At 50.4% G+C, this 16,507-nt stretch overlaps 1 protein-coding gene across 1 annotated transcript in view; it reads right to left on the bottom strand.

Annotated features, from left to right (window-relative positions):
• The window catches only part of SPSB4 (splA/ryanodine receptor domain and SOCS box containing 4), a 77,804-nt gene extending 61,557 nt beyond the window's left edge, over positions 1-16,247 (bottom strand). The window contains exons 1-2 of the mRNA XM_045791883.2: positions 15,692-16,247; positions 33-878 (exon numbers count right to left, since the gene is read on the bottom strand). Of these exons, the coding sequence (XP_045647839.2) occupies positions 33-726 (694 nt within the window). The 5' untranslated portion in view covers positions 727-878; positions 15,692-16,247. The remainder of the gene's footprint in view (positions 1-32; positions 879-15,691) is intronic.
• Positions 16,248-16,507: the final 260 nt, after the last annotated feature.

The raw sequence follows: 16,507 nt of genomic DNA, 5'->3' as shown, positions 1-16,507 counted from the left end.
TGGAACCCCCAGCGCCCCCACGCGGCACTTACGGTCAAGGCCGTTGATGTAGCGCATGGTGACTTCGCAGTGGCCCCACACGGCACTCACCACCGGGTACAGCTTCTTGCCCTTGAGGCCGCGGAAGGCCACGCCCAGGTACTGGCCATCCACGACGAAGCTGAGCGTGCCCTCGTCCATGTCCAGCACCACAAGCAGCGAGTCCGGCAGCGCGAAGGCCTCCTCGGGCCCCAGGAAGGCGGGGTAGGCCACTCCGGGCCTGTTCTTCCCGTCGTGGTAGAGGCGGCTGCGGCCCAGGTCCCAGCCCCAAGACTCGGCGTCACTGCCCACCAGTGCCGTGTAGCCCACCGAGTGCAGAGGGGCCCGAGCCGTGGCCACGCCAACTACGGCGTGGGTGCCACGCTGCCGTGCTGGCCAGTTGATCTGCCAGGCATGCAGGCCGCGGGCATGGCCCACCTTGCCACGGATGCCATCCGTGCTCTGGGCCACCGGGTGCCGGTGGAAGGTGAGCCGGTCGTCATCCTTGACGAAGACGTTGAGCGAGCGGTCCTCGGGGTTCCACGCGTGCCGCAGCTGCACTGCGGGCCCCGCCGCGGGCATGTCCAACAGCTGGTCCAGCCGCGCGGGCCGCCCCGGCTCCGCCCCCTGCAGCTCCCGCTTGGCCGGCCGCAGCGCCGGCTCTCGCACCTCCACCGACTTGAGGCCCCCCGAGAGCTTCTGGCCCATGGTTCACTGCCGGGAGGGGGCCGCCGCAGGCCACCGCTACCTCGTGGGAGCTTCCGCCCCCACAGCCAGGGATGGGCCGCCGGGCTGGGTACCAGACTTCTGGACCGTATCCCTCCACAGCCTCCAACGGGCTGGGGCAGGGGCCCAAGCTCCTGGAAGAAAGCAAAGGGCACCGGTTACAACAGCAGCAGCAGCCATTTATGTCCAGGGGCTGGGTCCTTTGCATGCACTAATAATAACAATTAAGTAATATAACAATATCTGGCATTAATCTAGTACTTTCCATATGCCAGACACTGTTCCAATTTACATTATCATTTAATCCTTAAGTCCTCCCGGTAAGACATGTACATTATTATTCCATTTTACAGTTGAGAAAATTAGAGAAGAGAAAGGATAAATAATTAAATAAGCCCCACAGCTAATAAGGTGCTGAGCTCAAATTCACACTGAGGTCACCTGGCTTTAGAGTCTATGTTCTGCTCTTCCAGTGATCATAGACAATTCTATTTTAGAAATAAGGACTGAGCCTTGAGAAGTAAAGTGATTTACCCAAGACCACAGGGCCTGGAGAAGAAGGTCAATTTGATCCCAGGGGATAAGGCCTGTGCCAAGACTGAGGGGACACAGGGCCCACGACACAGGGATGCAGAAGTATAGGGTGTGGCCGGTTGGTTCCCACCCCAGCTTCCCCGGGAGCTTAAATAGTACCTAAAGTGTAGCCAGGCTCGAGAAGGAAGACACAGAGTGAGGATCCAGCAAATTCACCCAGGGACATGAGCAAGGACACAAGACAACCATCTGAGGATGGGGTGGGGTCTCCATGGGAAGATGAGTGGGAGGCAGGGGAATAAGGGGACTAGTGTCCAGGCTCTGGAACCAGATAGAACTGCCTCCAAATCCCTGCCTCCATTTCTAAGCTGTTTATCCAGAGAAAAGTCTCTTAGCCTCTCTTAGACTCTAGTTTCCTCATCTGTAAAATGGGGATAAATAGCACCCTCTGGGTAGTGTGATAATCTGAGAGACAATAATATAAAGGGCCAAGCACCAGACTCTGTGGGCAAGGTTTTCCTCTCTGGTTCTCTCCTCTGGGCATCCCACTAGTACCCCTTCCCTTTGGATGGGCATGTTCTTTCTGTGGGCACACAAACACTGGTTAATAACACTGACCCCAGACAACCTCCTCTTGAGGCAGGATCCTGGTCTCTAGGGAGGAGGACTTGGCCGCCATGTCTAGGAGGCCAGCCAGAACCCAGGGTGCTCGAGCTGCTTGGACAAGCCCTGCATGTGGGGACAGATGGAGAGGTGAGCCCTGCAGCCAGTCCAGAGCAGAGGCGTGTGCTCTCCCCACTGGCCTAAGAGCTGCTGGGCTCCGAACAACTTTCCCCGAGACAGACCAAGAGGCAGGCAAGTTTCACGCCGTGCCCTGCCTGGTCACAACCTCCCACCCAAACAGGGGCACCCTCCCAGCCACCATCCAAGTGGAGAAGGAAAGGAACCCGCTGCCGCACAGTACACCAGGTACACTATGGATTCCTTTCCTTCTCCACTTGGACTGTGGCTTCTTTCCTCTCTATTTGCAGACCCCAGCTTCAGCGCATGCCAACCCTATCCCGAGAGTTCTGGCTAATGTTTAATCTGGTGGAAACCAGAGCACGTAAAAATGTGCAGCACTAGACACTTCTAAGATAGCAGAATACAGTTACTCCTTTTCATATCCCAAATCACCTAAAATAAAGGAGAAAGAGCAAGAGAAATGTAAATGTTATCTTCAGTGAAACTAGAACACATTTGTAACCCGAACCACAACTTCTAAGGAAAGACTGCCAAGAATAGTAAAGGGCTGCCAAAAGCAGCGAAGATCCGACGGGGGCGAGAGAGCACCTGTGGCCGCAGATCTCGGATAAAGCTGGCAGAGCCAACCCGTAGCTGGCACTCCCTGATGGAAAAAAAACCAGCGGTTCCCAAACAGAAGAGCAGGAGCTGCCTCGGACACCCTGAGGCTGGAGGAGGGCGGGGCTCACAAAGGAAACCAGGGGCCTGCCATCATCACAGGAAGCAGTGTGCCCGTGAGGCAGAGCGGCGGGAGGGGCCCCACTGGGGGAAGCCCCTGGCTACAGATCGCTGCTGCCTGGGTACCAGCAAGGCCAAAAGAAATCACGGCCACAGTTCTGGGAACGAAATGATCACGAACCAGGGAGCGGTCCTGCTCTCCTAAGACACTTCCTGGCCTTTCCTCTACGTAAATCCACTGCAAAATGTAGATCTAGAGAAGCTTCTCCTCTTCCAAAGAGGAACAAGCACAGGATAGAGTCAAAGATGCTTACAGGAGAAATAAAGGAGGAAAAAGAAAAAAAAGAAAATTCACCAGAAAGCAAGCTGTCACAAAGCATATAAAAATTGTGACTAAATTTGTAAACTAATTTTGTGATAATTTATTTCAGAAGGGAGACAACTAGCACAGTCTAAAAAAAAAAAAAGATAAAATGCATCTCACATAGTTATAAACCTCCGGAAGAACTGAAAATAAAATACAAACCTTCCAAATTGTCGGAAAGAACACAACACAAAATAAAACAGACACACAGTGAAAGATTTTGCTGTAAGAAGCAATGGAAACAATAACACAAAGACAGAAAATATGATAGTAAAACTAAGCCGGAAATACTAGCTATGTCAATGAATAGCCATGGTAAACTACCAAAAAAAAAAAAAAGAGTCTAAGATCGGAAATCAAGACAAATCTCCCAACTGTATGCTACATATAAGAGATCTCTCCAAAGCAGAGAGACTTAACAGTATTATAGATCTAACATACCAAGTAAAAGCACCAAAATTCACCACAAAAGCTACAGCAAATACAAGGACAGACAGATACACAGTAGAGGCAGGTAACTTTAACATACCTTTTTTAGTTTTTGACAGGTCAATGAACCAAATTAAGTAAAGACACAAAAAAAATCAAAATTGCGTAACTAATAGGACAGCTCATTTCTCATTTATTAGGCTACAAATAAACCACACACAAAAAAAGCAGAGATAATACAGAATCTAATAACACACACAAACTAAAAACTAATCACAAAATTAAGATACAGAACCCTGCACTTGGATATTTTTTTAAAACTCTCTTCTAAACAACTCAAAAAAAGAAATCTATATAGAATTTGCAGAATATAGAAAGAGTGAGAATAACAAAACACATTCCATATCTTAGAGCCTGTGGGATCCTACGAAAGTAGATCATGACTGGTATAAGGAGAAAAAAATGAAAATGCATGAATTAAGCATAATAAAATAGAAAAATAATAGAACTAATAAAAAAGTCAGAGAACTAGTTCTTTGGGGAAAAAAATACCACAAAAACAAAGCCAAAGCAATAAAACATAAAAACTCTCTAATGCAATCATCTAATCTACCATATTATCTATTATAATGTTATTAATTATTATATCATTATCATGTTGATAGTACATCCTGAAATGACATAACGAATGTAATGAAATAGTACTTTATCTCTATGGCCTTCTTCCACAAAAACCCATAACCCCAGTCTAATCATGACAAAAACAACATAAATTCCAATGGGGGGCATCCGACAAAAGACCTGACCAGTATTCCTCAACACTGTTAAGGCCACTGAAGACAAGGAACATCTGAGAAATTGTCACAGCCAAGGGAAGCCCAGTGACAACTAAATTTAATATGGTGTCCTGGAACAGAGAAACAATGCTAGATGAAAACTAAGGAAATCTGAATAAAGCCTGGCCTTCAGGTAACACTGTATCAATACTGGCTCATTAGCTGTGATATATGTACCATACTGATGGAAGATGTTAATAATAGGGAAAACTAGGTGTGAGTATATGGGAACTCTATCTACTTTCTACGTAGTTACTCTATAAATCTAAAACTATTCTAAAAATTAAGGTATACTAATTAGAAAACATTAAATCAATTTTTAAATTCTAGAAAATTCAAAAAAAAGTACAAAACTTAAAAATCACCACCTGTCTCATTAACCAGATATAAAACACTACAAGCATTAACTATTAACTATTATTTCATTTTATCTTTTTTTTAATCTACAAAATATTGGTGAATTTTCTTTTTATTTATATGTTGGCTAATTGAATTTAAAAATTTTTTAAATAAAAATTGGCATCATGGGTCTTTATTCAGGTTATTTCACCTAAAATTAAATAATTATAACATTTTCATATATTACTAAATATATTTGAAATGCAGGACTTCAATGACTAAAATAAACAATAAAACAGATCAACCACTTAATCTAATCATTTAAGGGAGGGAGAAGACACAAACATAAGAAATAAGAAATGAAAATGGGAAATATCGAAATGGCATAGCAAAAAGCACTCATAAAAGAGGTAAGACTAGCTTGTTATTTTAATATGGGGAAATAATTGTGGCATAAATTACAAATACATGACAAACTACTATAAATTGGTAAGAGGAGACCAACTCACATACAGAATGTGTAAGACACAACAAATAGGTCACACGAAAAGAAAAACAAATGGCTTTTTTGAAAAGATGTTTTACCAAATGCATAATAAAAGAGAAACAAGTTAGAACTACAATGAAATGCTGGTTTTGTCTATCAGATTAGCAAAGCTCAAAAATTGGATAACACCTTCTTGAAGAAGCGGACAGGCTCATACATTGCTAACCTGAAGGTAAAATGGCATAATCTCAGTGGATGATGAATTAGCACCGTCTCTCAGAATTGCAAATGTACATTCCCTTTGACCTAGCAATTCCACTTCCAGTATTTATTTGGTATTAAATGTGCAGAGCTATATACATATGTATAATACATCATACATATATGTTATGTATTATATATAAAACAATACATGTGTATATCAAATATTATACACATATATATTACATACATACATAGACAGCATTGTTTGTAATAGCAAAATATTGGAAAAAACCCAAACTAAGGCAAAATAATTTTGGTAAGTCATGTGATGGAATACTATGCAGCTGGAGAGAAGAATGTACTGACATGGAAGATTCAACAGAGAGATGGAGTCGAACAAACAAGGTGCAGAACATTCAGTGTGGTATGTGGCCTAAGGGAGGGAGAGAGAGGGGGAAGAGGGCAGAGGTAGGGAAGGGAGGTGCGGGTGGGGTATTTAACCCAAAGGGCCCAAATGGAATTGAGGACCAGTTGTGTCTACGAGAAAGCTGGACACTGTAACAAGACAACTTGCTTTTTTCTCTATTCACCTCGGAGCTTCATAGCAGCCCTTGAGCCTCAACCAGATTATGAGAAATAAGCAAGATAACATGTGAGACGTGCAGGGTGTGTATGGGGATTCGATTAACAGAACCAATACTCATCTCTGTAAGTCTGTACAGTCTGCCCTAGCGCCTCTGACTGCGAGGGGGTTGGAATTTACCCCTTTCATAATTCACTTGAAGGCACCTGACAGTCCCATTCTAACAGACGGGGAAACTGAGGCTCCAAGAGGCAGCAGTTTGAGCAAAGGGACCTGGCTAAAAGAAAACAGAGCTGTTCCCATCCTGAACCCAAAGTCCCCATTCCGTGCGGGGCTCTGTGCTTTCTCCATCACTAACCGTAGGTAGCGGTACTCACTTTGTGCCAGGCGGCATGACAGCTGCTTCACAGGAACTTTATTCAAAAGAGGAAACAGGCGCAGAGAGGTTCCCAGCAAGTGGCAGGACTGAGACGAGCCCCAGGGCCACGGGTAGGACGAGCCCATGCTCTCCCACCTTCCTCCACACTGCTAAGAATGGGGCCTCTGCACAATCCCAACTGTGATCAGTGCCATGTGGCCCACAGGGGATACGTCTAAGGGCAACTGCCTTATCCTTGGCCACAACCAGGCCGACTTTGGAGTTGTTGCTGTCGAAGAGAGACCTTTAATGTGTTTGAAAGCAACAGCCAGGGGCGCCTGGGTGGCACAGCGGTTAAGCGTCTGCCTTCGGCTCAGGGCGTGATCCCGGCGTGATGGGATCGAGCCCCACATCAGGCTCCTCTGCTATGAGCCTGCTTCTTCCTCTCCCACTCCCCCTGCTTGTGTTCCCTCTCTTGCTGGCTGTCTCTAACTCTGTCAAATAAATAAATAAAAAATCTTAAAAAAGAAAAGAAAGAAAGAAAGCAACAGCCAGGCCACATCCCCAGAGGAGACCCACGCTGGGTCACTGAGTGCCTCAAGGCCTCTGCACCATCAGTGGCAGGTGGGGATCCCAAAGGCTGCCCACACTGGGAGCGAGGCAAGGCAGACCTATAACAGACGGCCCCTTTGCTGCTCGCCCCACGGCAGGGCCCGACCGGAGTGCTCATGTCTACTAATGGAAAACTAGTGACTGTGCAATGTAACGAAGGGCAGGGTTTGAATGCCCGGCTGCCCACTGGTCCCCGGGCAAGGACGTAACCTCTCTGAGACTCACCTGAAAAGTGCCATTAACTCTGTGCTAACCTTGCGTGCCTTTGCAAGAATGTCTAGTAAAGTCTGGAATGGCACAGGGCACCCAGGACCTACCCAGGAAATGTGAAGTGCTCCTTTAAACTGTGTATGTTCTCTGACATTGCCATTTCAGCCCCCGAATGCATCCTAAAGAAACGTTGATGGGTGTGCTACAGAGCAAAGGGCAGAGCGGTTCACAGAAGCGAAGAATGGAGGTCAGTGCAAATGTTCGACAATAGGGGACTATGTCTTAGCTTCCAGCCCAGCTCCTGCTCTGCAGTGCGGGCTCTATTCTGCCCTCACCTTCCCTGTACCCTCTGCAGTCCTTGCCCCCGGGAAGTTCCAGCTTCTACAGTCCCCTTTAACTGGTCATTGAATAACAAATGAATAAAAGAGGGGCTAAATAATTTGGTTTTAGTGCCATGGAAACTGTCAAGGGCAATGGTCAGGATCAGAATCGAGAGACAGAATGACCAGCCAACTCCAGGCCAGAGCTGGGAGGTAGGAAGGAAGACACAGAGTCCCAAATCCTAAACCTGGGCTATAGGTCAGTCTTCATGTCTTTGTCCGGGTGGGTGGAGTCCCTAGTCCTTTCTTCTTCATCTCCCCAATCCTGCCTGGCAGCTTCACCTTCTCCAGGAAGCCTGCCCTGATTCACCAGGCCTCGAGGCAACTGCCCTGCAACTCTGTCCACCCAGAGCCAGCCTGGGCTCTCTGGTCCTGCTGATCTGCTTTTCTTTCTCCCACAAGGGGTGTTCCTTTGAGCACAGGAAGCTTTCCCCTGTGTCAGCACAGACACAGGCACCGTGCTTTAAAGACAGGGTAGAGTATATGTATGAGTGTGGGGAGGTAACTCAGGGAGGTCTCACTTCCTGCTCTTTATAGAGGACGTAGTAGTCAGGAGATGGGGACATGGGGCCTAGTTCTGCCACGAACACTGTCATCTCCTCTGAACAGCTGACTCTTGGCTGTCTTTGGTCTGCCCCTTTGCTCGATACTGCCATGCACGCTTCCTGCCTCTGTCCTCACTTATTCACTCAACAAACATTTAGAGGATAGTTGCCACGTGCCAGGCCCTGTGCTGCTGGGAGCCTGGGACAGAGCAGGGGCCCCATTAGACTCAGTCCCTGCCTTCTCTCTGCAGCCAGAAGGAATGGGTGCCTGTCACATTTCTCTTCTTGCCTCCACCACAGAACCTGGCACTGGGCCAGGCACAGAGGAACTACCACAAAGTCCAAATTCCTGCTAGGAAGAGTGTCGTCTCTCAGCCCAGCAAGCAGAGGGCGCACTGCACAATGCCTAATGGTGCCTCTGTCCTAAACCCCCCAAACCAAACTTAATGTCTTAGTTCATGCTTGGATGTGATGTTTAATGACATTATCCGGAAGGGTCTGCCCTGGGGCTTCAATGATGGCTGAGCAAGAAAACAAAAACCCAAATTGCCAATTACCCTTCCAGGGACCCTGGGGGGTGTTGCAACCCGACAGAGAAATGAGGAAACGTGAAGTGTTGGGGCTGCACCGCTGAAGGGGCCTCAGCGGTCTGCAAAATGTGACACTCGGTCTTCAGAGGCTCAGGACCAGAAATCACATTCTCAGAGGCCCGCCTGGCTGGGCTCACCCAGGCATGGGGTTGGCCAGGAGACGGATGCTGCAGGAATTGGTAATGACTGGGCGAGCTGCCCTCCCCTGAGGGTGGCCTTTGGCTTCAGAATTAGGGGTAGGCATGGATTTCATTCCTTCTTTGAACCAACAATAGTGCTGCCTCCCTGGGGACCTGAGGCTACAGGAAAGTCTAAAACCAGATTGCTTCCGTCTAGGGAGAGCTCACACCAAAGGGGTCACACCCAGAGACAGGTCCGAATAATGACAAGGACTGAAAAAAACAGTGCAGACTGATAGCGTTTGAATTCCTTCACTAGACTCAAGTTGCTTTCAAATATATACTACAGCATTTGTAAAATGCAAAGCTAATCTAATCATGGCCCTGCGTACAATCCTTCGCAGCAGGATAAAGAGCAGACTCCTAACCCTAATCTCCCACAGTGCTCCCCGGCCCATCCTTCTCCACCAACCTGCCAGAATTTCCCAACCGGCACACGTAAGCCCACACATCCCTGTCCTAACACGCTGCTGCCTTCGTCCCTTCTCTCTCCCTGCACATGCACACATCTGGGTGATTCAGCTCGGGTATCCACACCTCCAGGGAGCCCCCTCCCCGGCACGCAGAGCCGCTGCACTTGTCTCTGCCAGACTTAGCGCAGGAGGCCACGCGTCACCTTAGCTGCCTCCCTCCCGCCAGCTAGGAGACAACTCGAGAGCAGGGCTGGGTCTCCTCATTGCAGTCTCCAGGACTCCGAATGGCGCTGGCTCAGAGCAAGTGCTAGGCGAACCTCTTCACGACACACAAGCCTGAGCAAATGAACAAAAGAAGCTCCACAGAGGCGTGAGCTGGAAGGACAGAGCGCCGTGAGCTCGGCCAATCCATTTGCCATCTTCACCCCTTCGTTTTTGCCTCCGTACCCTGGCGCCAATGATACCTACCTGAACCTGGTTTGACCGGGATGTTTTGAAGATTTTCTTAGCACAAATATTAAGTAGAGGGGCTGTTTTATTAAAAGATGCTCATTCGGCATGAACCCACCAATGACGAATGAACTAAAGAGCCTCCAAGGTTTTGTCCAGAGACGCCCATTATCTTTTTCCCTCTATACACATGCATGGAGCTTGCGGTACAACTGGCTGGGCAAGTCCTTTCTTCCCCAGAGCTCACAAAGAGAGCCATCTGTCCAGTTCCAGGTGGAACCGTCTCACGCCTGTCTTCCTAGAGTGCAAATCAATGAGGCTTCCCCGAGCCTCTCCTTCTTGTGGGGTTTCCATGGGAATCCTCCCACGCGTGACTGAGCCAGGAGCCCCCAAGGCGAAGCTCAGGCTGTCAGCCAGCAAGGAGAGCAGAGGATGGGATGAAGGAAGTTGCTGGGCGGAGACCAGGCCAGCATGCTCTTATCTACAAGGTCATTTGAAAGAGACACACCTCTGAGACAGCAAGGCCAGAAGCCTGGTCACCCTGCAGCTGCCCCTGTGCCCAGAGGGCGGCCCCAGGCACATGTGGCTTGTTCTGGAGGGCAGCTGGCCTCTGTAAGGCCTGGCGTGGCTCGGGCTAGAGCAAAGGGGGAACACAGGGTGGGGGAGGGCGCGACACATTGGGACACTCCTGGGGCACATTCTATGAGGGAAACACAATAATCTTCATGTCCAGCCCCTCATTTATCTCCCATTTATTTGGTGTAACTGGTTGTGGGAAAACTCAGGATGCCTGAAGGAAAAGCAAATTTATTCATGCCTCAGGCTTGATCCAGGAGATCACGAGAGGCACCTGCTGGGATTTCTGCAGGTCCCTCTGTGAAGCCTGAGCTGTCTCCGGGAGGGAGCATTTTTGAGATACGAGGGATGAGGGATACGAGGGAGTGGACAAGAGAGGGAAAGGGGCTGGTGAGGAATGGGGAAACAGGGAGACCTGGGAGAGAGAGAAAAGAAGGAGGGCCAGGTGGGAGGGAGCCCCTGGCCCCAGGAATCTGTGTGATTAACCTGTCTCCTAGTGTATGGCTGAGGGGGGAGTCTTCTCTGTGGCCTGGCTGGCTGGAACAACGTCGGCTCCCTCCTGGAGAAGGCAGGGCTCCAGGCTCGCCATCAATGACATTTCCCAGCACTAAGCCAGGTGGGTGACTTTGGAGCTGCTCTGGGCCTCTCCCTCTGTGCTCCCATGGAGGTCCAGAGCTCATGGCAGCTTCCTGTCACCTCCTGGCTCCAGGATGCATCTTGCCTGCCCCATAAATGGGGCGCCCCCTAGGTCACATCTTCAGGTTCTGCTCCTCTCATTTCTGGCCTCTGCTAGATTCTTCCATACTGGGTCTCCAGCCCTGCCTTCTCGCCTCAGCCCCAGAACCCTCTTTCTGGAAGCCTCTGACCACCACCAGATTAGGTGCTCCTTCAAACAACCTTGTAAAGCCAGCTGGCCTCTTTCTACCACAAGACTCCTCCCGGGGAGTGGGGGGCGGGGGCATGCTCGCCCTCTCCAGATGTCAGACATCTGGGGACCTACCGGCACCTCAGAATCTACATGTCCAGGGCTGAACCTCAGCTTCACCCCTCTCCAGCATACCAAGTTCCTCTCTGTGCACCCCTGTTTCTGCTGTGGATCTCCCCATCTCTCCATCTCTCTCACTGAGTGCCTTCTGCTCTCTCTTAGCTCAGCTGTTGCCTGGATTACTCCAATGGTCTCCTAACAGGGCTCCTTGACTCCAGTCTGTGTCCCCTAACCCCCCTTCCATGCTGCCAAGCCACCACCCATCTTCTCATTCACCTCTCCAGGTAGCTTCGCAGGGGGAAGCTGTACCCCATAGCTTGGCACAACAGTCCCCAAGACCTGCTCCTGCTTAGTTCTCCCACGCCGCCTCCTAGCCTGGTCCAGCTCAGAGTAACCATGCCAGACTCCCCGAAGCACTACATCTCATCCATGCCTTATTGTCCTGGGAGCCTTCCCACCTTCCCCTGCCTGGCTGACTTCTCCCCGCAAGCAGGCTGGGCAGTCTCTGTGCCAGCCCTCAATCTCCCTGCGTCCCCATCCTTGTTGTCTTCTGCACTTCATGCTGCATTTCTTGTCGGCAGAGTCAGCACCCAGCTCTCCCCTACCAGCATCCAGCCAGCACCTGCTACCTCTGGCTAGGTGAGAAACAACCCATTGGGTTGAAGAAGGGATATCTACACCATATCTCCTGTATAGTTTGCATTTTTAACAACAAGCATTTTTTTCTTATAATTAAAGTACACATTTGAAATGGGGACTGAGTTCTAAATTCAGTATGTGAAGCACAAATCACATGCAGTCAACACTGCCCTGGAAGGGTTCACAAAGCCCACAATATCTGATTTGGGTTCGCCATCCTCTTTCCCGAAGGGTTCAGCACAGACAAGTGTATTCCCCACAGACTCCAAACAGATCCGTATTTCTTGAGCTGAGCAGCAACAGATAAACTAGCTGACTTATTTAGGAACCATGTTTTATTTAAAAATGTGTTGATATTTTATGTTTTTGCTGTGATCTTCTTTACCAAATATGTATGGTTATGTTCACATAAGTTAAGTGCACACATTCATGTACTTTTTTTTTTGAGATTCTACTTATTTATTTGAGATAGAGATTTAGAGAGTGAGCAGTGGGAGGGGCAGAGAGAGAATCACAAGCAGACTCCATGCTGAGTGCAGAGCCCAACGTGGGGCTCGATCCCACAACCCCAAGATCATGACCTGAGCCAAAACCAAGAGTCAGAGGCTCAACCGACTGAGCCACCCAGGTGCCCCTATGTACTTATTTTTTTAAATGACTATGAAGCAGAAACTTCTGGTCATTTCACTCCACATCCCATCACCTCCCTGATTTTCCACACTGAATGGCCTGTTCTAGCCAGGGAGTTGTCTGGGACCCTTCGTTCTTATATCAACAGAGAAGAGACATTTTAAGAGCGTGCCTATGTGATAACAAGCCAGGCAACTCAGGGAGAATTAAGTAGCACACATATGGTAAGTTAACTGGGTCTCTTCACAAAGGGATGAGGAACTGTGTACTGACCCAGGTCTTGGCCATTTCCGGGGAGAGGAGTGAAACCCCCCAAAGATAGGCCTGCCCAAGTGAGGAGAAGGAGCAAGTCTTAAGAAAAGGGAAGGCGGTGGCTGGGTGGCTCAGTGGCTAAGCGACTGACTTTTGATTTCTGCTCAGGTCATGATCTCAAGGTTGTGAGATGGAGCCCCGCTCAGCACTTAGTCTGCTTGAGATTCTCTCTCTCCCTCTCCTCTGCCCCTCCCACTGGCTCACACTCTTTCAAAGAAAGAAAAGAAAAGAGAAAAGAAAAGAAAAAAGAGAAAGAAAGAAAAGAAGAAAGAAGGAAAGAAAGAAAAAGAAGAAGGAAGGAAGGAAGGAGGAAAGAAAGAAAGAAAGAAAGAAAGAAAGAAAGAAAGAAAGAAAGAAAGAAAAAGAAAGAAAATGAAGAGAAAAAGTAGGGGGAACAGCAAATGAAGTCCTCTTAGTGTTGCAGCAAAACCAGAAAGGCCAACGGGTAGAAGACAATGAGAGAAGAAAACCATGACAAAGGGAGAAGGGGGCAGTAACCAGACCTGGAAGACCCTGGGTGTCTAGATTATACCGCAGGGCAGCCTCGTGGGCTTCTAAGAGAGGGCTTTGAATGATTGATTGAGTCATTTGATTTTTTCAGGTAGGCCAGCATTGGAGCCCAACATGGGGCTTGAACTCACAACCCTGCAATCAAGACCTGACCTGATGCTTGACTCAGAAGCTTGAAAGACTAAGCCAGTCAGGTGCCCCAGTTCACTTATATTTTTTAAAAGATATTTCTGATAAATGCTTACTGCTACTATCTGCTAATCTGATATGTGAAAAAATGGATCTTATTGTAGTTTTAACTTGCATTCTTCGTATTGAGGGAGCATCTTGTCATATGTTTAAGTATCATTTTGATTTCATTTTATGTGTGTAGACTGTGTACAGTCTTTGTCCAGCTTTGGTCTTTTGCTTATTGACTTGAGGAACCTTTTCCATATTAAAGAGATGAGCCCTTTGTGATAGGAGTGACAATTCTCCCCCCCCCCCCGTTTGTCCTATGTCTCTTGACTATTTTTAGTGATTTCTTTGCCCTGTAGAGTTTCTTTTTATGTAACTGAATTTATCAATCTTTGAAAGAAAACAGAAATACAAACTGGAGAGATATTTGAGTGAAATGGCCGGCCCGTTGAATTTTGTTGTTTGCCAAAGGTAGTTTAAATTCTTTTTATTACTACTATTTAAGTAAGTTTTAAAAATGGAATCAATCAGAGGGTATGTGTTTCAGAGGAATATGCCCCTGTGTAAAGCATGCTTATATCATGCTATTGACACTGTCTTTCCACAAACTCCATTAATCTGCAGAGCTTTAGAAACAAATGAAGGTTTTGGGGGATGAGGAGGATTCCCCCATCAGCCTGAGTGACAGAAGCTGCAGGATTTGGTTGGTGGCTAGAGGTGAGAAGGTGCCGAAACAGGGACAGAGAGACTGAGAGAGATTTAGTGCACTGATCCCTTCCCATGGTGCCGTGACCGGCGGGGAAGAGGGTGGGCAGATCCTGGATTCTCCTTTTAATAGCGTTTCCCTGAGGCTCAGGCATAACATTTCACGTCTTCCGGATTTAGGCTCATCAGATTGCGGGGAGGGGCAGAAGGTGGGTGGAAGGATTGGGGCTCAGATTCCTAGAGAGGAGAGAACTCCTATCTTCACCCCGCAACCGCCCCGGGAGGAGGGTGGGGCGGACGAGGAAACTGAGCTGGGAGAGATCAGAGTACTGGCCCAAGGTCACACCGAGGGCTGATGGTGGAGGCGGAATTCGAACTCTAGCCTGACTCCGGAGCCCAGAGCTCTCCACCTCTTCGTGACCGCGGTACAGAAGTGCCCTCCTGTCCCTTCTGGTCTGCGATAGTCCACGCTCGGCCCTTAGGGAGGTTGGAGCGGCCACTTCCTCAGTTTATCCCACCAGGGAGAGGTGCTGGGCTCGCTGTCCCCTCCTGGCTCAGAGCCCGTGGCGCGTCCTGCGCTCCCCCGGCAGGCACATTTGCCGCGCTCCAGGCTCTGCCCTCCTCCCTCCTTCCTACACCCTACCTCCTACCCCCCGCGTGTGACTCGCGGAGCTCACGACCCCCTCCCTTCCTGAGCATCACCAAGTTTGTCTCCAAGCAAGCCTCACTACCCCCAGCGTCTAGAGTAAACGATAACAACAGCCACCACTTCATCACCGCCTACTGCGTGTCAGGCTCTCGATTTCCACCGCTCCACATCCCCTCCCCCACCCCGCCGCGACAAACAGACCCCCAGAATTTATTCAGTCCCCATTATATAGGCGAGGGAGCTGCTATGGGCGCAGAAAGTTGTGACACGCTTGGGCTCACACAGCTAATAATAATACTAGCTAGCTTTTGACGGAGTACTTCCTATGTGCCAGGCACAGGTCTACATACGTTACAAGCATCACCTCATAGATCCTGCCAATACCCCTATAAAATGAGTACCATGATCATCCCCATCCTACGGATGAGGAAACTGAGGTTTGGCGCCTTGCCCAAGGTCACCCTGCAAGTGTATGACGGATCTTGCACCCAGACCCAGGCAGGGTGACTCGGGGGTCAGTTTTTCGTGCTGTTTTCATTACACAGAGGCAGTAGGCTTCGAACCTTTTGCACCAGGGGCCAGCCCCAAATGCCTCAAGCCCGCACGCACATCAGCCGGTTGGGACCGCCACAGCCTGCAGAGAGGAATTCCCGGGAACCCGGACAGGACCCATGCCAGGAGCTCCCGTTGTGGTGAGTGCTGGCCCGCACGAGGTCCGCGCTGCCAGATCTCGGCGCCCGACTCCCGCGCGCCCAGGGGCGCCCCTCACCAGAAGCTGGACGATACTCACCATAAAAGAGAGGGCGAGCGCCTGCCGGGAGGAATCGCCGGGGCTGGCAGGTCCTGCACTCCGCGAAGAGCCGTCTGCAGTCGCCGCCGCCCACTCAGGGGCGCCCGAGCTACCCCGAAGATGCCGGCTGGCTCCCCGGGGCCAGGGGCGCGTCCTCACCGCCGGTACCCAGCAGCAGCGCCCCCTCTGCCCGGCAGGGTGGCCTGGAGTTGGAGCGTTCTTGGGGAAGTTGGCGCTCGGGCACGGCGGGAGGGCGCGAGAGGTCGGGTGGGAGTGGGGCAGCGCCTTCCTGCGCGGATCCCGGGGCGCGCCAAGGCCCGCGCTGTAGCCGTTCTGAAGCTCCGCGCCGGACCGAGGGGGCGGCGAGTCCCGAGCTCAGGGCTCACGGGCCGCGCCTCGGCCTCTGGCCCCTGGCGCGCCCTGCGACTTCCCCGGCGTCCTGGGCGCACGCAGTGGTAGTTGGAGCTGAGGTCCGGGCCCGCGCTGCGGAGCGCTCATCGCCCTCCCCAGGGGCTGGGAGCCTTTGTGCGCGGGGCGCGCCGGCCGCCGCGGCCAGCTCTGGATGCTGCAGCCGCCGCCGCCTCCCCCCCTCCTCCGCCGCCGCCCGCTCCCCGCCTTCCCTGCCGGCCCGGAGGCTGCAGCTGAAAGCCGATCTGGCTGAGCTCATCCCTGAAGGCCACTAATCCAATAGCCGCGGAAGGCGCGGCCGCCGGGAACGCCCCTTCCCCCACCATCCCGCGCCCCGGCCCGTCCCAGCTCGGGCCGCTGCCGGCGCCGCCACCTTCCCTAGGCCACCAGCTGGCGGGAGAGGGAAGT

This window comes from Ursus americanus, chromosome 20 (assembly GCF_024610735.1).
Source record: "Ursus americanus isolate L20-20 chromosome 20, mUrsAme1.1.p, whole genome shotgun sequence".
Lineage (NCBI taxonomy): Eukaryota > Metazoa > Chordata > Mammalia > Carnivora > Ursidae > Ursus > Ursus americanus.
The sequence above is the reverse complement of the archived record's forward strand: the minus strand, read 5'-3'. Positions and strand labels throughout refer to the sequence as shown.